Source organism: Colobus angolensis, unplaced genomic scaffold (assembly GCF_000951035.1).
Source record: "Colobus angolensis palliatus isolate OR3802 unplaced genomic scaffold, Cang.pa_1.0 Scaffold97, whole genome shotgun sequence".
In the NCBI taxonomy this organism is placed as follows: Eukaryota; Metazoa; Chordata; class Mammalia; order Primates; family Cercopithecidae; genus Colobus; species Colobus angolensis.
The window spans coordinates 774,145-794,779 of NW_012123709.1; the positions used below are offsets into that span (position 1 = coordinate 774,145).

Consider the following 20,635-nt stretch of genomic DNA (forward strand, 5'->3'; position numbering starts at 1 on the left):
GAAAAAGAAAAAAAAATTTTTTTAAAAGATACTATTTTACATTAAAAATACAAAATATCTAGAATAAATCTAACAAAAAGATATACAAAGTCCTTATATTGGAAAATACAAAACATTATTAAAGATATTAAAGAATGTTCATAGATTAGAAGATTCAATACTGTAAAAATGTCAATTATTCCCAAGTTAACCTGCAGATTTATTTAAATCTCAAACAAAATCCCAGCATATTTCCTTTGGTAGAAACTGATAAACTGATTCTAAAATGTATACAGAAACATAAAGAACTAGGAATAGCCAAGACAATCTTAACGAACAAAATTGGAGGATTATACTAAATAGATACTAAGATTTATTATAAAGCTACAATAATCAATTTAGTATGGAATTGGCAAAAAGATTGACAAATAGACCAATGGAACAGAAGAATCCAAAAATAGACCCACTCTTATGAGGTCATTTGATTAATGACAAAGGTGACCCTGCAACATGCTGGGGGAATGGATGATCTTTTTAATAAATGTAGTTGAAATAATTTGATATCTGCATGGAAAAAAAATGAATCTGGGCCGGGCGCGGTGGCTCAAGCCTGTAATCCCAGCACTTTGGGAGGCCGAGACGGGCGGATCACGAGGTCAGGAGATCGAGACCATCTTGGCTAACATGGTGAAACCCCGTCTCTACTAAAAATACAAAAAATTAGCCGGGCGAGGTGGCGGGCACCTGTAGTCTCAGCTACTCGGGAGGCTGAGGCAGGAGAATGGCGGGAACCTGGGAGGTGGAGCTTGTAGTGAGCCGAGATCGCGCCACTGAACTCCAGCCTGGGCGACAGAGCGAGACTCCGTCTCAAAAAAAAAAAAATGAATCTGGAAGAATGAGCTCATATCATACTCCAAAATTATGCAGACAGATCACAGACCTCAGCGTGAAAGGTAAAATAATAAAGCCGGTGGGAGTGATGGCGGGCACCCGTAGCCTGGCTGTCCCTTCCCTCAGGTCCAGTGTGGTCATTCTGAGGCGCCCGGTTTGGTGGGCTCTCCTGGAGCCCACAATCTGCTGGGGCCTAAACCTGTCCACACTGATACATCCCAGACACAAATTAAAGATCAAGGTTTTCTTTGCCCAAAGTGGAATTCTTGATGATATAGATTAGGGGTAGGGGATTTCTAAAGATTTTGCCTATGGTAATTTGTCAATGCAGTGTGAATACAACGGCTATTTGAAGGAAATACATCAAAATATTAGTTGTCCCATTTTCCTGGTGGGGCTACAGGTGATTTCCTTCTATCATATCTTTCTACTCTTTTTCTAAGTTTTCCTTAAAGATGATGGATTGCTTCTCTTAAAAAAACACTTTTTTTTTTTTGAGACAGAATTTTATTCTGTTGCCCAGGCTGGTGTACAGTGGTGCAATCTTGGCTCACTGCAACCTCTGCCTTCCAGGTTCACGTGATTATCCCGCCTCAGCCTCCTGAGTAGCTGGGACTATAGGCGCCCACCACCACGTCTGGCTAATTTTTGTATTTTTAGTAGAGATGAGGTTTCACCATGTTGACCGGACTGGTCTTCAACTCCTGACCTTAGGTGATCCACCCGCCTCAGCCTCCCAAAGTGTTGGGATTACAGGCGTGAGCCACTGCGTCCGGCCGAAAACAAAGTATTTTTAAATACAGAGAAGAGTGATCCATGGAGACTGAGTGCCTAAGAGACGTTCGCCCACCTGAATGGGACCAGTGTTGCCCTGGTCATCGTGAGTGAATCACCAGGACAAAACATGCCTTGACTCTCCTCAGCATCAGGCCACGTCCTCAGAGCACACCCACCCGGTCCGCAGGGCCTGCACTTGCCATTTCCAGGGCTCCTTTTCCCATCCATATCTCCAAGGCCGCCGGGCTGACGGAGGCAGGTGCTGCACCAGCCATGAGGCCCCAAGGTTAAGTCAAACAGGCCATGCCAGCCGTTACCTGTCACCCCTCTAGCATCTCCGTCGGCACGCAGTTCATCTAGAGGAGCAGCTTTCCTTCAAGAAGACACCAGGAGGAGGAAGGAGGAGGACTTCCCCTCAGACCGCCAGACCCTGCCATTTCTCCTGCCTAGCTTGAAAGAAGTGATGTGAGCCTAAGACCCTGAAGTGGCAACAAGCAGAGCGGGGCGGCCAGCTCGGGCACAGCCCCAGCCCCTCCTGGCTGACACCTTGCCCTAACACAGGGGAGGGAGGCCACACTGAAGATTCCACCTCAGGCTGGAAATGCACCGCCGTGTGTGAGGACTGCTTTGAACTTCCCTCTTCTGGATGGCTGCGGACATCTTCCTGCTGGCTGACCCGTAACTGCATCAGGGGGATGCCCAGGGCTGGGAGGGAAGGGTCCAGCCCAAACCAGTTCAAGAAGGAAGCTCCCCTGCTGTGGGGCTTCCTCCAGCCGGAGCCTGGCCAGTGGGGGCCAACAGTTCCTGGCACAGGCTTTCTGAAGGAAATGCTGCTACCTCCAGTAAACCTGAGGGCAGAGCTGGTGGACAGTTCAGGGAGCCGTGCACCTGGGGTCGCTGAGGAGTGGGACAGTGGTGTTGGAGGAGCGGCAGTCTCAGACACAGAAAGGGAAGGAACTTTTCTTGAGTACCTATTATGTGCCAAGCCCCTTCCGAGGGTTAACTCATTTAATCCTCACAGCGACCCTGAGAGGAGGAATTGTTAGCCACAAATCCAGATGTGGCTCAAAGAGGTTCAACAGCTCGTCTGAGGGCGCAGAACCAGGAAATGACCGAGCTGAGGTTTGAACCCAGATCTGATTCCGGAGCCCCTGCTCTGTCCCCCATGCTCACCCCAGACTGAGTTGGCTGTGGTTCTTCGCTCTCACTGGAGGTCTTTATGGACAGAAACGGGTGAGATATGGTGAGATACGTAGCACAGGGCTGGCCCCTTCAGGGAAGGAGCCTGCTAAGTTCTTTCCTGGGCTGACCTGTGAGTCAGAGGCCACGGGGCCCGGGGCCATCCTAACTTGCAGGCTGACCCTTACCTTGCAAAGAACCAGGTGTTTTTCCACCCAGCAAGGGGTGAGTAAAATGTTTCCAAGAGGTCATGGTGGGGGCTGTGATGGTCAGGGCCTGGCGTCTAGGAAAAGCTACACAAACAGCAGGTGTGTGTTCTCTCCAGCACAGGGTGCGCCCACAACCCTTCTGCCGGGGCTCAGCCTGAAGCCGGAACTTAGGAACACCAAGCCCGAGGCAACCTGCAGCCTTGGCTTGAAGCGGGGTAAGTTTTGTGGCAGATGCTGCTGTTGCGCAGAGACAAGGGGATTCCCAGAGCACGGCACTGAGGCTTGGCTGGTCTAGTGTCCACAGCTGAGAAAAGCAGCTGCGCTGTGGGTGGGCTACCCTCCCCAACAACGTCTCCTCTCTGGAGAGGAGACATCCCTGTGCCGGGCCCTGGGATGCCAGGGCCACCAGAGCCATCGGGGTCCCCCAGATGCAGGGTGGCACTACAGAGGATGAGTCTGCCTTTAAACCTCAGGCCACAGCGTGGGCATTCAAATGAGCGTTGCTGTGCGAGGCAGACCCCTTGGGAATGTACCTGCCTGTTTCAAACATGCTCTGGTATTTCCAGAACTCCTCTTTGGGAACTGCCTTTGGGGCTGTTGTGAGCCCACCTCAGCTGTCCTCCTAACCCGTCAGCCCACTTTTCACCAGAAGTGGTGGTACCCCACGTGGTCACCCACCTGACCCTCCAGACCTGGCCTAGGGTAAGTTTGGGCTGTTTGCACATATTGAGTCCCTTTCAAGGAAAGGGCACAGCCCACCGAAGGGATTCCCAAGAACGTGCTGAGGCTGGGAAGCTGCTTCCAAAAAGTGAGTCTAAAGGGTTTGCAGCCACCTGGAGGGGTCAGCATTGGGTTGGCTGTGTAAGTGCTGGGATTGCTGGGAAGCTGTTAGAAATGAAGCTGGTGGAATTCCCTGCCATTTCCGGGTGACTGGGAAGAGAGGAGGCTGCTGCCTAGTGGGCCAGCTCCTGGCTTGCTGAAGGTGCCAGGGAGTGAGAGGGGGGTGTCATGCCCCGGCTTTCTCACAGCGAGGGCTCATGTCTGCTTATCAGGGCTCAAGTCCTGAGCACAAGGCCGGGCGCCGGTTCAGCGTGGCTGAGCCACAAGGCCGAGCGGCCGTGGACCTTGGGCTTGGTGTTCCTAAGTTCCAGCTTGTGACCTTGGCCTACTTGCCTTCTGTAGCCCTCGGCATTTTTGTAGGTGACAAGGGATGGATTAATTCACCTCTGCCAGCTTCTCCAGGCACAGTGAGGGGAGCATCTGTTCCTGCTCACGGAGGGGCTTTGGGTATTTCTCATGGTCGTCACTCAGGAAACGCCTAGTGTAAGTTGTAAGCAGCAGGCTCCGGGCTGAGCATTTCACACATGTGATCTCCTCGCCACAAGCCTGTGAGGTAGCACTAGTACTGTCTCCATTATGCAGAGAAGGAGAGACGAAGTGACTTGTTCAAGCCGAGAGGCAAAGAAGGTGCAGCCACGAGTCTGACCCAGAACCGGATGTGAACTTGGCTGCAGTGGCCATCTGCTCCTACCACCACCCTCTTTATTCTCAGGCCCACCCAAGACACTTTGGGGAAGGGCCTATCCTAGAATCATAGCCCCAAGGCAGAGGTGAGCCCCCCGAGTGCTGCAAAACTTAGGAAAGTACCTGACTACCATCACCATCTTGTCTGAGTGGCCTCCAGAGGATCCTGTCACCTCCAGGGCTGGGCCCTGATGCCCTGAGACCTGCAGCAGGGTTTCTTGACCTCTTCGTGACCCCCTTTGGGAACTGTCATCCCACACACATTCTGACAGGTGACAGGCCTCACCCGACCCTTGGCTGAGAATTACTGTGAACAGAAGACAGTCTTTCACTGGACTATTCTCATTGGCCAGAAGGATTTTTCTCAAACTTTACTTTCAGAAGTTTGTTTAAAAAAAAAAATTTTGGCCGGGCGCGGTGGCTCAAGCCTGTAATCCCAGCACTTTGGGAGGCCGAGACGGGTGGATCACGAGGTCAGGAGATCGAGACCATCCTGGCTAACACGGTGAAACCCCGTCTCTACTAAAAATACAAAAAAACTAGCCGGGCGAGGTGGCGGGCGCCTGTAGTCCCAGCTACTCGGGAGGCTGAGGCAGGAGAATGGTGTGAACCTGGGAGGCGGAGCTTGCAGTGAGCTGAGATCGCACCACTGCACTCCAGCCTGGGCGACCAAAAAAAAAAAAAAAAAAAAAAATTTTTTTTTTAGAGACAGAGTCTCGCTCAGTCGCCCAGGCTGAAATGCAGTAGCGTGATCACAGCTCACTGCAGCCTCAAACTTCTGGCCTCAACCCACCCTCCCACCTCAGTTGCTTGAGTAGTTAGGACTAGAGGAGCACACCACTGTGCCCAGCTGGGAAATCATACTATTTATTCAAAAAGTATCTGTTACGGACCTCCTCTACTCCGGGCTCTAGGGACCATGGTAAACGGGAGGAAATCCTCACTCCTGTGCGGCTGTTTGCTTCTTCCAAATAGGTGTTGCCCTAGGCCAACCTTCTGCAGCCAGAAGAGATGGTCATGCAAGACCTGTGGGGCTCCTGACATGGTCTGACCTTCCCCTCGGCCCAAATTGCAGTCCCTCTGGTATTCCCAACAGGAGGCTGCCCGCACTCTGCTAGAACTCATTCAGCGATGAAAACTTCCCCCTGCAGCCCCTGCCTTCTGTCCCCTCTGTCCCCTCGCTGATCCTTATGTGGAGCTGAACTCTGTCTCACCTCAGCCTCCACTGGGGTCTGAGTCTGCCATCTGCTCCTCTTCACGTGACTCGAGAGTCAGGAGAGGCGGCACCCCAGCACCCTATCCTGGCCCCCAAAATACACGGAGGAAGGACATTTCATCTGCCTTTCTGCTCAACTGTCACCTGCAGAGGAGGAGGGTGCTAGACGCAGGTCGTGGCCCTCATGTGGATGCCCACAAGCTTCAGGCAACCTGCCCAGGGTCACTGTGCTGAAGTGCGGAGAGGCCCTGGGAGGATGAGCAGGACCCTGAAGCTCTGCTGTCCCACTTGAGGGACCCAGAGAGATGCAGCATGGGCCAGGGCAGAGAGCAGGACACGTAATCTGTCAAAACGTTTGGGCTGCCTGCCTTTGTCACCATTCCCATACCACCGGCCCCAGTGAATCCTCGGAGGAGAGATAATGGGCTGCTGTTTAAAAAAATACAATAATACAGCTCATTCAGCCGCTTGTGTCAACACTCCAGCTGAATGAGAGGCTGAAGAGCAGGCCAGCCAGCCAAGGAAGGTCAATATTGACTCAGGCCCTCCTCCTGGGCCCAGCTTCAGCCTGCACACACAGTGCTGCGGTCCAGCAGCAGCTCAGGCCAGACCAGCCCTGTGACCTCCGTTTACTGTACCTCGAATCCCAACTCTTGCCTGTCCCCTCCTGCTGCACAGCACTGGGCTTTCCTGGCCGTGCGGTTATTTCTAAGGCAAGACCTGAAGAATGGCTTCCTGGGAGGGCTGCAAGCCAGGAACCTTCTCACTACCCTAGATTCTCCACAGCCTCTGTGCACAAAGGTCTGAGCCCTCAGCATAGGGTCCTCAATGCCTAGGTAGAAGGAGCCTCTGGCATCCCTAATCACAAGATTGCCTTTTTTTCCTACAGCCCTTAACTTTCCAGACATCTATTTCATCTCCTCATACTCACGACACCACTGTGAGTTGGGCTGAACCTGCTGGGCCCGTTTTAAAGAAAGCAGGGAGCTGGAGAGAGGAGGAGGAGGTAAGAAAAGAAAGGTATGCTAATAAAGTGCCCACCAGGAGAGACTGTGCTAGGTGCTTTTTATTAGTGTATTTAATGGCTAACTGTAGCTATTGCAAGGTCTGTTTTACACATGAAGAAACAGAGCCTCAGAGAGAAATAACTGTCCAAGACATGAAGTGTGGAGCTGGGATTCAAAGTCAGATCTCTCCGACTCCAAACTCCAGGCTCATCCACAATGCCCGGTGCCCAGAGAAGTCAGATGACCTGCCCTGGATCACACAGCTATGCGGAGCAGAGATGGGGCCGGAAGCTCAAGCCAGAGGCTCCCTCTGTCCCAGGCAACAGTTGAGGTTCCAGAGTCACCCATGAACACATGAACATGTATGACATGCAGGGGACGCTGCTGTTTCTGATACCCAAGCCAGATCCTCTTCCAGAAATGCCCCTTCCCTCGGTCACCACAAGGTCCAGAGACCCTGAATTAGGGTCTCTCACTACTCGCCCTCCAAGGACCCCTACCTTTACTTTATTCCTATTGCTTTGCTCTAACACCCTCTGACAATAGCTTGCCAAACAGCCAGACTGCCCTCAAAGCTCTCCAGGAGGGAGCACTCGGAGTGGTTTAGCCCTTCCCAACATGGCAGCTGGAGGCTGATGAGGCAGTTACTCCCCACAACCGCCTTATGAGGAAGGCGTTCGCATTCCCATTTCACAGATGAGGCCATTTACAAGTTCGTAGAGAAGTGAAGCAACTTGTCTACGGAGTCAAAGGCAAAGTCTGGGTGGATTCAAACCCCACTCTCTTTGGTTCCAAATGTGTCTTTGACGACTGTCCTATATACCATGTAGAATTCATGGCATTGCAGGCTGACTCTTAACCTTGCATGGAATCAGGCGTTTTTTTACCCAGTGTGGCAACCTATGCCACACCAGCCACGAAAAATGAGCATGGATACAGACCTGAGCCCCTCTGCCCCCTTCACCCAGAAAAACAAGTCAGAAAAGCCCCCCGCCCCCCCCAAACAAAAACAAAAACAAAAACACCAGAATGGGGCAAGATACAGAAAATGCAACCCTGGGAGCTCTTCATGGCTTAGCCTCCAGTGCTCCTAGCAGCACCTGCACTCCAGATCGGATGCCACCTGAGCAGGTCTGGAGACCTGGGGAATGAGCAGTGGGCTGGGATGTGTGGGGCGGCAGCTTCACCTGTGACTCCTGCAGGAGTCTCCCGCGGCTGCCTCCCACCCTGCCCTGCACAGCCACTGGGCCTGCCACCACCCTTCCTGTTTGGGAACCTCTTCCCCAGCATGAATTCCCTGCACTCTGCCGCGGTGACACCCTCACCCAGGACTGGCATCAGACCTGATGGCATCAGACCTGAAGATGGGCCCAGGGGCAGGGCGGGCCATTTGAGGCCTTGACGTCTACCGGCCTACCGTGGGGCCATGGGGCAAAGTGGTGGAAGTGACTTAACATGCACCCACTAAGGATCGAGAGACGGCACTTGGAAGGGACCACCTCCGCTGCCTAGCAGTACCACGAAGGAGCCAGCCCAGGAGGGCCACCTGCCTTCCCACTGTCCCTCCCTGCCTGCTCTTCAAAATGGGTGCAGAAGGCTCTAGGGCTGGGGGCCGCTCGCTCACTCACCTTCCGGCGCCTTCCGCCTGTTCCTCGAGACTCCTCACCCGCTCTGGACCGCTCTCTTAGGTGCCGAGGAGAGGGAAGACCTGGGACCTTCCTGGGCCAGTCCTCCGCAGGCCTGCGCGGAAACAGATCAGAAATGCATTATGGCAAATGTAGCAAGTGTTCCCGCGGGTGTTGCGACTGGCTGGCGTCCAGGCGTTGGGAACCGCCCCGCGCCCGCCTCCCCACTGAACTCCTGGCTCAGGTGCAAGAGGCGGCAGCCTCCTTGCGGGGTTCACGGGGAGAAGGGGACGTTGGGCGCAGCACCGCTTCCGGGGCGGCCCCTCTCCCGCCGCACTCCGACCCGGCGCGGCCAGCCGGCCCCCGCTCGCAGGCCCCACTGCTGCGCCCTCTCGGGGACGCGAATGCCCCGAGCCGGGCGGGCGCCCGCGGAGGGAGGTCCCGCTCCAGGGGCGCGGAACTCCAGATGCTTACGCCCAAGGCCCCTCGCCTGGCGCCAGGGGTCCCGAACTTCGGGGCATGGGCACCCAGGAAGGGGGCCGCGCGTGTTGGGAGGCCTGTCCTCTCGCCGCGACCCTCCAGGGCAGCCGGGGCACCCACCTGCGGAGCGGGAAGCCCAGGAACGCTCGAAGAGGCCGTGGGAGCCGGGCCCGCCCTCCGCGGGAGGGACCTCGGCGCGGGAACGCCGAGGAGGGGCCGCGCTTACACGTTGGTGCAGCGCCGGCTTCACCTGGCCGCGGTTTTGATTTCAGGGTGTGGCCTCAGGTAGGACGCGGCGGCGAACCCAGAGCGCGGGAGAAGTTGCCGAGGGTCGCGGGGGCCTTGGCCAGGAGCCCCGCTGCCTAACTCTCTCTCCACCTGCTTGCCCCCAGCTCCCGCCCGCCCTTCGCCTCCGGGCCCTGGCCGGCCACAGCCGCGGGGACCTGCCTGCGGCTCCACGGCCGGGGGGCCGCCTCGCGGAGACCCGACCCGGAGAACCAGCTGGGTGCCGGCTGTGTGTAATCACCTGGTTCACTGGCATCGCAGATGCACGCTCCAGAGCCGCGGGCCGACTCTCCTTTGTCGCGGGGCCGCGTGTGCCCACCCACACATCCCGGAGAGCCCACGCGGAAGTCCGAAAACCTGTCACCTTGGATGATCTGTCCCATGTGGACAGGGCCCTAAGACTGTGCTGAGGTAGCCCCTTGCGCAGGCAGGAAAGTGAGATTTAAGGGATTCCAGTTCCCTTGTCAGACCTTGTGCAGTCCTGAGTCCTGAGGACTTTCTAGCCTGAGAGTCCTAGGGCAGGAGACCCGCACCCCAGAGGGCTGGGGCCTGTTCCGGAGCTCTCCGCCTGTGATTTTGTTCCAGAGTCGGCATCCCCTGCTTGTCCTCAGCAGTCCCTGCCTGAGATCAGAATGGCCATTCCAAGGGGCTCACTCCTGGCTGCCCCTGTGCCATGTTTCTTTTGGGGTACCGGGTGTTTTCTATATTGGGGGAAGGGACAGGGATCACCTGTCTCTTCCCTAAATAAAGAAATGAGAAGACCTTTGCTCTCCTTGTCGTGGGCCCCCAGAGAGAAGATGTGTGCTCTTGTCTCTGAGTGCTGAGTGCTGAGGAGGTTCTGGCTTGGAAACTCAGTACATGTGGACTCTAAATGGCTGCCCTTAAGTGGTGGCTGGGTGACTGCCAGTGTCACAGAGCGGGGACCAAGGACAGTGCAGGGATTAAAAAAAAAAAATCATTGTTGGGCACCTCAGACTTCAATGATTAACTGAAGTCACTATGGCCACTTATTTTTGTTTACTGATTCTTTAGACATATCAATGCTACTCATGGCTCAATCTTTTGCATTACAGGCTGTATTGGTTACACACAGTTTACTCTAAGGCACCCACCAAATAGAAATCAGGCAACCCGTGGGTACCTGCCAGCCCCAAACAGGTCTGTACCCTGTGTGGCTGCACCACAAGCCCAATGCCCTCAGCTTTCCTTGGAAAAGCACGGTGCCAGGTGCAGATGCTGGCCCTGTGTGCCGTGGGACAGTGGTGTGGGAGCCAGCCAGCTAACCATAGGTCCTCGCTGCCATCCCCAACATCCCCAACACAGTATTTATATTTAGTTTCTGTTCTCCTCCCCTTACTCCGTAGTCTCCTCCTCCTCCTCTTTGTGTCTTTCCCACGCAGATTCTTTCTCTTTCCTCTGACTGGACAATACTGTAGGCCTGACCCACTCAGACAAACTGACCTCCTGTGGTCACCCAGGAAGCTGACTGCTAGGCCTCCGATGAGGGGGCAGTGGGAAGGGGACCAGGTGATACAAGAATGGCTCCCCCCACAGATGAGTTACCCAAGGACATGGGTGCACTGGCCGGATGCTGGCTGCAGAAGCAGAATATGCTGCGTGGAGGCGGGAGAGACTAGTTGCTGAGGATTTGAAAGGAACCATCAACCAAAGCTAGAATGAAATGCATTATATTGTCTAACCTAGAATCGACACCCTAAATTATTTTTACTGATTCATGAATGCACATGTGAATTATTTTCTTTTACTACAAATGCCTTATATACCCAAATCACAGCTCCAAGCAGTACTTTTGAACAGAACTACAATAAAGTATGAATGTTAGAATATTACCAGAAATGAACTGGTATTTAATTTGGTTTGAATCCAGGCTTAGGTACCCTAGAATGGCTACTAGCCAAGTCCCATCCTCACCCCATAGAGAGTAACTCTAGGAAATCCTGGGTTCCTCCCACTCCTTGGGAGCTACAGTGGGTTTGGGGCCTTGAGAGAGGCAGAGGGTCAAGTTAGACTGATCAAGAAGGTAATGAGTCCCCCATCACTGGAGGTATTCAAGAATAACTGTCAGTCGGGTAGGCCAGAGAACTGGGTACAAGACTACACTGGGGAACCCCTCAGGTCCATCACAACACCAGTTTTTTGCACTTCCAGTCTCATCTACGTGAAGTTCAGCTGCACTGGGTTGCATGGTCCCCCCTGTTGCCACCCCCCTCCCCACACATTGAGACAGCTGGGGATCCACACTGAATCATCCATTCAGGGTAGGTCCTGAGTGATGAATTCCTGTGTGTGACTCTCCCCCTTCTCTATTCTCCTCTGATCCATGCCCAGCTCAGCCCTGCCCAGGAGGAAAGGGCAGAACAACAGCACAGGAAGCATCAGGAGCAGTCTGGGGACAGTGTCTCCTGCAGCGTCCACGTGCCACCCTCTGCCTTGTTCCCAGGTTGCCATGCTGAGCACAGGGGGCGCCAGGCACATCCTCCTGTGAGGAACCTTGGCTGCTGGCACAGACCTTCTGGTTGAAGGAATTGTCCAGACACTCCCATTCTACAAATTGGGTAGGAGCTCTGGAAGAGACACCGAAAACAGACATTTCACCACGGGACATGGCTCTTGGAGTGGTGCCATCTCGGAGGTATTGGCAGACCAGTATGGTCTGGGAGGGCAGCAAGGTGGGCACGTCGGGTGAGGCAGGTACTTCCCGGTTCTCCCTCAGCCTGTGGCTGTTGGGGCCTGTTGTAACATCTGAGCGCCAACAGCCAGGGCTGAGTGCTCGGGCTAGGGCCAAAGAGGAAAGATACGGATCAGCTTGTGGTTTAGAAAGACAAACACATTATCCCTTCCCTGCATCTTTCTGCTCCATGACTTGAAAAGCTTCCTGGGGATGAGGAAGGCGACTAACAAGCTCTTTTACTCCTTCCAGCCTCCTTCCTCTGGGCGACTCCGCCCTCCCCTAATAATAGAAATAATAATGGCTGCCAATGATGGCATGCTTCCTGTGGACCAGGCCCCGTACAAAGCTGTGTACCTGTGCTACCTCCCTTAGTCTTCACAACATCTCTGGGATGGAAGTCCTGTACAATTATTATTCACATTTGACGAATGAGGAAACTGAGGCTCTGGGTGGTTAAAGAACAGCTGAAGGTGTCCTAATTACTGCTATAGACTGAATGTTTGTGTCCCCCCAAGAGTCATCTGTTGAAACCTATGTCCCTCCCAAGATTCATTTGTTGAAACCTAATCACCAATACGAGGGTATTAGGAGGTGGGGTTGTTGGCAGGTGATTAAGTCACAAAAGCAGGGCCCTCGTGAATGGGCTTCATGCCTTTATGAAAGAGGCCCCCAGAGAGATCCCTGGCCCTTTCCATCATGTGAGACTATAGCAAAAAGACAGCCACCTCTGAACCTGGACGCAGGCCCTCCCCAGACACCAGATCTGCCAGCACCTTGCTCTTGGCTTCTCAGCTTCCAGAACTGTGAGAAATAAATTTCTGTTGTTTGTAAACCACCAGTCCACAGTATTTTCTTATTCAGTCCAGAAAGACTAAGTAAGCCAGTTACTGAGTGGAGGAGCTGGAATTTGAATGGAAGTGTATCTGACAGCAAAGGTGGTTCTCTCAACTCTGCTGCTTAGAGGCTGCTGGCGCCATGGAATGTTTGAACAGGCAGTGGGGAGAGACCAACTCAGACCTTAATATAAGGCATTTGTATTTTTAAAAAATCACTGCCCAGGAAGGCTGTCACATGAGACACAAGAGGGCTGGGGGTGGGGGTAGGGGGACTGTCCCTCCCTGTTTCTGAGTAACATATGAGGACCCCCCACATGGCACTGGGTGTGAGGGGCAGAGGGGTCCTCAGGTTCCCCCACTCTGTCACTGAGTCCCCTGCTAGGAATCAGGTTCTAGGCTTTCCTGGCCACAAGCCAGCATCCTGCCTGAAGTTCCTGCATCCCACGTCTGCCCTTCACAGACCCAGCGGCCCAGCTGCCTCAGGCCCTCAGGCAGGACCTGCCAGGGAGGTGGGGGCACGTGTGCTGGATGCTTGGCAGGAGGAGCCCTGAGGAGCCAGGGCTCCCAGAGGGGTCCCCGCCCACTCACCCTGGAGCCCGAGGCCTGGGAGAGAGGCACTCTTGGGGGAAAATCCCTTCCTCCCACTCTCCTCCAGGCTGCCCGGCACCTGCTTCTTCCTGCTCCTCACCCCGATGGGACCACCCATCTCTCTCTGCTGATGGGACCAAGAGGGAGGTGCAAACCTCTGGACCTCCGCGCATCTGGAAGTGTGAGCCTAGGGAGCCGGCACTGCCAGGCCCTTGGGGCCCCCAGGCAGGAGGGAAGTTGATGGAGTCTAGCTGCAGAGCCGTGGAGTCCTGCGGATGGGAGCCCTCTTGCCTCTCGAGACTTATGGTATGTCTCTGGCCTGTTTCCTGATGCGTGTAATGGAAAGAGTATCTCCTTCCCTTGGGAGGGTGGTGGAATAATGAGGTCTGGAGCATTGGGATACAGGAGTATGGAGGAGCAGCACCCCCAAACGGGGTGAGAGGTTCTTAACCCTCAGCCCTCACAGGTGCGGAAGGGACCAAGGAGAAAGCTCCCCTCCCCGACCCCGGGCGTGCACACTGGAGCTTGGTTTGATGTGCCACGGAGTCGAATCCCAGGATTCGTCCAGAAAACAAGGCTACTACCACTTGCTACTAAATCAACCCAACAGGTCTGTTCACCCCAGATTCCGGAAAGAGAGCCCAGCGCCAGGGAGTAGCACTGTCTGGGGCCTGGTTAGGTGTTTTGGAAAAGCCCATGGGTCCCTGCCTGGCTGCTGGACAGACGTGTCCTGCTGATACCATGGGCCTCAGCAGAACGTCGAGCCTCTCTCTCTGCCTGCCTTTCCCTCAGGTTCTGCATGTGTACGAGGCTTCCTGTGCCAACGAGAATATATAAAACCATCCTCCCCAAACACAAGCTGACACTGGGGGCTAAACTTGCTTGACAGTCCCAAAGGGGCCTGGTGACCCGGGAGGAGCCCCTCAGATGCAGGGACCATTGCAGGCTGCGGCACCCATCCCAGGTGCATCCTGGGCTACCCTGGGAAAGGCTGGGGAACAGCAAGAGCCAGATCTGTGGTAAGGACACTCATTTTAGAGACGTGATGGATTCATTTAATATCTTCTTGCTACAATTGCTTTGCAGCGCCTGCTCTTAATGGCCTCCAAAGTTTCATCCAAATATCTTTTGCTGGCAGTTTAGCTCTCTGGCTGGCATTTTTGCTGGCAGAACTAATAGCTGGATGCCTTCTTGAATGGGAAACTTTCATTGTCTTATCTTCTCCCTTCTGAGCTTCCAGCGACTGCCCCAGGTCTGAGATTGGGGCAGGGCTGTGACTGTGACACTCCTGCGTGGAGCCCAGTGGCTGACTTTCAGGAAGGACAAGTGAGTGGGGGGGAGCGGAGGCCTGTGCCTGACTAGGTGAGGGCCCAGGCCCAAGCTCCAAGGAAGAAAAGGGTGTGAGAAAGCAGGGTGTTGCCTGAGGCCCACCTCCAACACTTTGGGCAGAACACCTTAGTTCGAGATGCACAAAACACACAGACTCTGGGCTGTGCGGCCCCCTAGGAACTCTAACTAGCTGGTCCTAGAGTCTGTGGACCTCTGCATGTGCCCTGGGTCAGAAGGCATGGCCTAACGGCCACATGGCGGATCTGTGCTGTGCTGCCACACTTCTCAGGGTCCTCCCTTCCCCAGTATTCTGGCACACACCGGACAGAGCCCCTGGACTACTGCAGGGGTGGTTGGCCTGCTGGGACATTTAGTTGAATGCTGACATAGCAGGGTCCTGGTAACACCACTGCCATACCCTCACCAGCGGCTGGTACAACAGCCTCTGCTAGGATGATGGACCTCGTCGTCCATGAGGCAGCCCCTCCTCCTGTCCTGACCACCCTCTCGTCGACAGGAGCTCTGAATGTTGCTCACCCGCGGCCTTGCATTCTTCCCCCCGGGGCCGGCTCCATCCCTCCCCAGGATCTGAGACCTCTACCTCTCCCCACCTTTCTGGATCCCAGACACATCGTCTTCCAGCAAGATCCACTCTAGTAGAATAGAAAAAGTTTGCTTGTCTAGCTTGGGCCTGGTGACCGGCGACAAGTGACAGGCCTCCTGCCTCTGGGAACTGACCTCTGATGGTGGCTATTGGACAAGTAAATGCCTGCCTGGGGTCAAAAGTCTACACCGATCAGAAGATCACCTGAGGAACAGGGCCTCCCAGGTGCCTCCCCTACCCTCCGCCCCAGAACCTCTGTTTCATCTCTGACACTCATCATGACTCCCTTCTTTGGCTTCAGACATGAAGTTACCTGGGATAAAAAGAACTTGAATCCATCCATTCATAAATTAGTTAGATCTCTTCATCAGAGAGTGGCCTGGTACCCAAGAGTGGCCTGGGTGCCGTGTGCAAAGTTCATCCTCGGGAAGCACTTGACTGACAAGCGTGGGCTGGGCTGTGGTTTCAGGTCTAGCAGGATGCTGGGGGGATGGCAGGAGGCACCCAGGAGCGAAGGGACCTGCCCAGACTCCCAATGTGTCAGGCCAGGCTGCGTCTCCCAATCCATCAGGTTACCCAGTGGCTGCTGCCTCCTCCTGCACGGGCCCTTGGTAGCACGGGGGCGGGGTGGGGGGCAGTCTGGGTAGCAAGAGTGCTGGGCAGGCAGCTGATGATCCCTGGGCTGGAAACTCACCCTGCCATTAGTTAGCTGTGTGGCCTCAGTTCCCACTTTCCTTCTCTGGACCTGTTTCCCGCTTTAAAATTATGGGGGCTGGATGAAACATCCTCTGGGGACTCCCTCTGGCTTGAATGTGCTACAGCAATCTGAGATGGCCAGCTCATTCCTGGGGTAGCCTCTTCCGCCTCAGAGCTCCTCCTTGCTGGCCTGGGACTGTGCTCTGGTGGTGCAGGCTGTGGCATAACTGGTCCCCTCGCTCCCTCCACCCTCTGTGCTTTCTTGCACAATTCCCTAAGCTGAAAGAAAGAAAATGGAGGCTGGAGCCTCTTCAGGCCAGGAAGCTGAGCCACATAACCAGTCTTCCCGGTTTTAAAGTTTTAACTCTGCCGCTACTGCAGCCTTCAGGAGTCCTGGTCACCAGGCAGGCAGGCAGGCAGGCAGCAGGAGGCCTCGGGAGAGGTGACTGGTTTGTTGCTGTCTGCCCTGAGTTGAGCGGGCTGGTCCCTGCTGCACTGGGATCAGAGATCAAAACACAGCCCCAGCTGAACTGAGCTTTCTGAACCTGCTTCCCTGGACACCCAGAGGATTCCCTAGCCAGGTCCTTGACAGCCTGAAGGACACAGCTCTGCTTCTGGCCCCATAGCAAGAGGCCCAAGGAGCTGAATGCACGGAGGCTGTGGGCAGACCAGAGCACAAGAGACTGTTGCCTGGGCAGAGAGACACTGCGATTTGCTGACCGAGACAGCACTTTTGGGGAATAGGTTGCCACGGAGAATCCACAGGTGTACCAAAAAGTCGTCACTGTCCCTCTGTGAATACTTGGGTCTCTGCCCTGCCTGATGTGTCGTGATGAGGTTTAGTAGGAAATGCTGGCCAGCAGAGGTGTCCCTTTGCTGGGGCCGAGGTGGTTGCAGCCTCTCGTGTGGTTATGAGGGAATTGATTTTTTTGCATGTGAGTTCCCCCAGCCCAAGAAAGCCTGTCATGCTCTGGGGTTGCCTCGTTTTTCTTAGGTGAACAGGCTTTAGGATTATCTTTCCTAAATTCACAGAACAGATAACCCTTTGTAGAAAAAACAGGCTGGGTGTGCTGGCTCACACCTGTAATCCCAGCATTTTGGGAGGCTGAGGTGGGCAGATCACCTGAGGTCAGGAGTTTGAGATCAGCCTGGCCAACATGGTGAAACCCCATCTCTACTAAAAATACAAAAATTAACTGGGTGTGGTGGTGGGTGCTTGTAATCCCACCTACTGGGGAGGCTGAGGCAGGAGAATCGCTTGAACCTGGGAGGCGGAGGTTGCAGAGAGCCAAGATCATGCCACTGTACTCCAGGCTGGGCAACAAGAGCGAAACTCCGTCTCAAAAAAAAAAAAAAAAAAAAAAAAACGAAAAAGAAAAGAAAAGAAACAAGAAAAAAAAAAAAGGGAAAAACGAAAAGTTTCTGAGATGGAGCCTCACAATTACTAGGTATTTCTTTTTTTTGAGACAGAGTCTCGCTCTGTGGCCAGGCTGGAGTGCAGTGGCGCGATCTCAGCTCACTGCAAGCTCCGCCTCCCGGGTTCAAGCGATTCCCCTGCCTCAGCCTCCTGGGTAGCTGGGACTACAGGCATGCGCCACCACACCCAGCTAATTTTTTGTATTTTATGGTAGAGATGGGGTTTCACCATGTTGGCCAGGATGGTCTCCATCTCTTGACCTCGTGATCCGCCCACCTCAGCCTCCCAAAGTGCTGGGATTACAGGCGTGAACCACAGTGCCTGGCCCACGATTACTAGGCATTTCTAAACCACTTGCCAGGGTGGTCCAGAGCCTGCCGCGGCCCAGTCTGGCCCCTCTGCCTGCCACATTGCCAAATGTAGGCTTTAGATCGGACGCAGCAGAACGCAGTTCCTCATGGAGTTAGGGCCAGCATGTGAAAAAAGCTTCCAGGTCCCAAAAGGAGTAAGGCCAGGGCCACAGCTGGGCTCTCGATCCCTTCACCAGGGGCAGCCCACTTCAAGTCCTCAAGATCTCCAAGTCTAGACCCCAGAAGGAGGAGTCTCAAGTTATTCCTTAGGAAGTCTCAGTGGACAAACAATGTGCTATTTGGGGAAAAAATAGACCTGGCATGATTGTATCTTCCCAGCTTTCCCGGGCATTCTGAGAGCTTTCGTTTCTCCTCGGAGGAGGGTTTTTTCAAAGTCACCTCCTCCGTGAAGCCTTTCCTGATTCCCCTGAACAAGGTATGGTCTCTCCTGGCACTTCGTTCCTCTGACACCAGTTATCATCACAGTGATAATAGTTATCTCTTGCTGAACACGTACGTACGTGCCAGTCATGCCGTTCAGAGCATTCACTTATTATCTTATTTAATCTTCTCAACAACCCTAACTCGTAGGTACTATAATTATCTCTGTTGGACAGGAGAGGAAATTGAGACCCAGAGACATGAAGTAACTTGCCCGAGTCACCAGGAAGAGGCAGCACCGGGCCTGAGGCTCACGCTGCTGACTTCATGTTAACCAACCACCGTCCTGCCTCTTCCCGCCCTGGTCTGTCTCCCCCAGCCTTCACCTCCTCCTGCAACTGCAGATAGAAGCTGCTTCTTCCTTTGTTTGTCATTCTCAAGTTATCTGTTGTGTCCATCTGTATAAAGTTCTATGTTAAGAACCATTGCCCAGTGTTGGTGCAACCGTATAAATTATCTGGGCTGGATGGGTCATGGCTGCCAAGTTCAGTGATGAGTCTGGGACACAGACTGGGCAAAAGGACGAAGCCGCCCAGCGGCTGATCGTGGTTTTGTGGCTCCGCTTGTTTCTGGTGCAGTTGGCCCCACGCTCAGCTCAGCTTTCCTCTCCACTGCTCTGCTCCAGGGCCATAAGCATCCCCAGGGCACGAGCTCTGTCCTGCCTGGTCCACCCCCTCTTCCTGCCACCAGTGCTTGCACCTAGTAGGCAGGCCATGGCTGTCATCTGCTTGGCAGCCTGTGCGTCAGAACAAGGTGCGGCCTGGACCCCACACCCTGCCAGGAAAAGACACGGTCCCCTCTATCTCACACCTCACTCTTCTCGCCTTAGTCCTTCCCGGGCCCTAGGGCTGAGCTCTCAGAAGGGGGCAGCTTCCCAGGCCCAGGCAGACTGCTCGCCCTGGGCAGGAGGGCCAGCCTTGGCTTCAGCAAGTTGGGAACTCATTCTGCCCTCAGAAGCTTCCATTTGCAATGCTCCACCCCAACCTGCTGGCTAGTCCGCCAAGCTCTCTCCTTGAGGTCCGCTAGGTGCAGGCAGACAGATGCCTCCTGATGAGCTTTACTGGCATCCTTCCTGCTGCTCAGGTCTCAGGCACTGCTTCCGCAGCCCGGGCCTTCCTGCTCAGGGTGACGAGGGCATCTTACGGGAAGGACCTTCTGCTTCAGTCCACAGGACAGCCTCCCATGAGTCCCTCCTGCCTTCCGCACCCAGGACACTGTGTGCAGTGGGCATCTCTGGGCCATTTGGGTGAGGAATTCAGTCTTTCAGTGTCTCAGCCTCTTCCCTGCCCAGTCCCCTATGCAGGGACCTCTCCCACAGAAGTGGGCTGGCATAAGAAGGTCAGCTGTCTGGAGTCCTCCCTGAGCCCTCAGGACCCCAGGCGCCTTTTCCTCTCCTGCCCAGCCTGCGCTGGCCCGTACTCTCTGCTCCCTCCTGGCCCAGCCTGCTGCCCGCTGCTGGCCTGCTGTCTGCCTGGTGCTCAACAGCCTCGGCCCTTCTGCCCCCAACTGGGCAGCAGCCCCTGCTCAGCTCTGCATTCGTGGAAGACTCCTAGGCACAGAGTCACCTTTTGTGAGGCAGCAGGAGATACCCCACAGCAGGGTCATTCTCCTCATCCGGGAGCCAGGTGTGGGAATTCACTGGCGTGAGAGACACTAACGGGTTCCTCCTGCCTCTGCGTGCACGTGCTCCTCCAGGACGGGGAATTTTTTGGTCACCCTTAGGAGTTGTGCACAGAGTGGGCTTTCCTTGGCTGGAGACCCCACCCACTGCATCCTCCCTGTGTCTGGCAAGTCCGGGAGGGCTTCAGTTTGTCCTCGGGGCGCTGGACAGGCCGTGCAGTCCCCACACTCCCCATCTCAGGTGCGCAGAGCTTCCATCCAAATCATCTGCTCCCAGAAGGGCTTGCCTCTGGCGCTGACCCTTCCCTGACCAGGCGCTCGGCTCACTAGGGCTCCCAGGTACCACCTCCAAGCCTGGCCAGGACAACCGCCAGGGAAGTCTGCCTGCAGAGGGGACTCCTTGTTTGCCCCAAATGCTTCAACCCCAGCTCGATGAGCTCCCGTGGGGCTGAGTCCCAGGCCCACCAGGCCTGGGGGCCACACGGCTCCTAAGCTCATCCTCTCCTCCTGCAGCCCAGTTCCCACCAGAACCAGCCTCAGGAAGACCCCAAGCAGAACCGCACAAACCTCTTGGTGTATGATGCCAGGGAAAGGACAACTGGAGACCGCAGGACATTAGCCTTGCTTCCTGGTGGGGCCCAGTGCTTTATAAACCCAAGCTCACTGGGCCTGATGTCCCCAAAGCTGACCAGGTCATCCACCCTGCAGCAGGGGTGGGGAGCCCAAGGCCTGTGAGGAGAGACCATGCTCAGCCAGGCAGCTCCCTGAACCTGCCCTGACACTGAGTTTCAGAGTCAGAATCTGTGCCAGGTGAAACCCAGCAAAAGGGTGTGACTTGGAGCCTGGAACCCAGCAGTGCTCCCTAAATATTTGTGGAATGAATACACAAG

At 54.8% G+C, this 20,635-nt stretch overlaps 2 protein-coding genes across 6 annotated transcripts in view; one reads left to right on the top strand and one right to left on the bottom strand.

Annotated features, from left to right (window-relative positions):
- Nucleotides 1-20,635, bottom strand: part of PAK6 (p21 protein (Cdc42/Rac)-activated kinase 6) — a 61,770-nt gene that overhangs the window by 16,476 nt on the left and 24,659 nt on the right. For all 5 annotated transcript variants that reach the window (XM_011932637.1, XM_011932636.1, XM_011932638.1 and 2 more), the window contains one exon: nt 8,411-8,522. The gene's annotated coding sequence lies outside the window, so the exon portion shown is untranslated. The remainder of the gene's footprint in view (nt 1-8,410; nt 8,523-20,635) is intronic.
- On the top strand, nt 8,310-11,029 carry LOC105504973 (chromosome unknown open reading frame, human C15orf56). Its single transcript, XM_011932633.1, is given in 3 exon segments — nt 8,310-9,041; nt 9,160-9,310; nt 9,313-11,029. Coding segments are annotated over 3 exon segments (882 nt in total). The 5' UTR covers nt 8,310-8,543; the 3' UTR covers nt 9,546-11,029.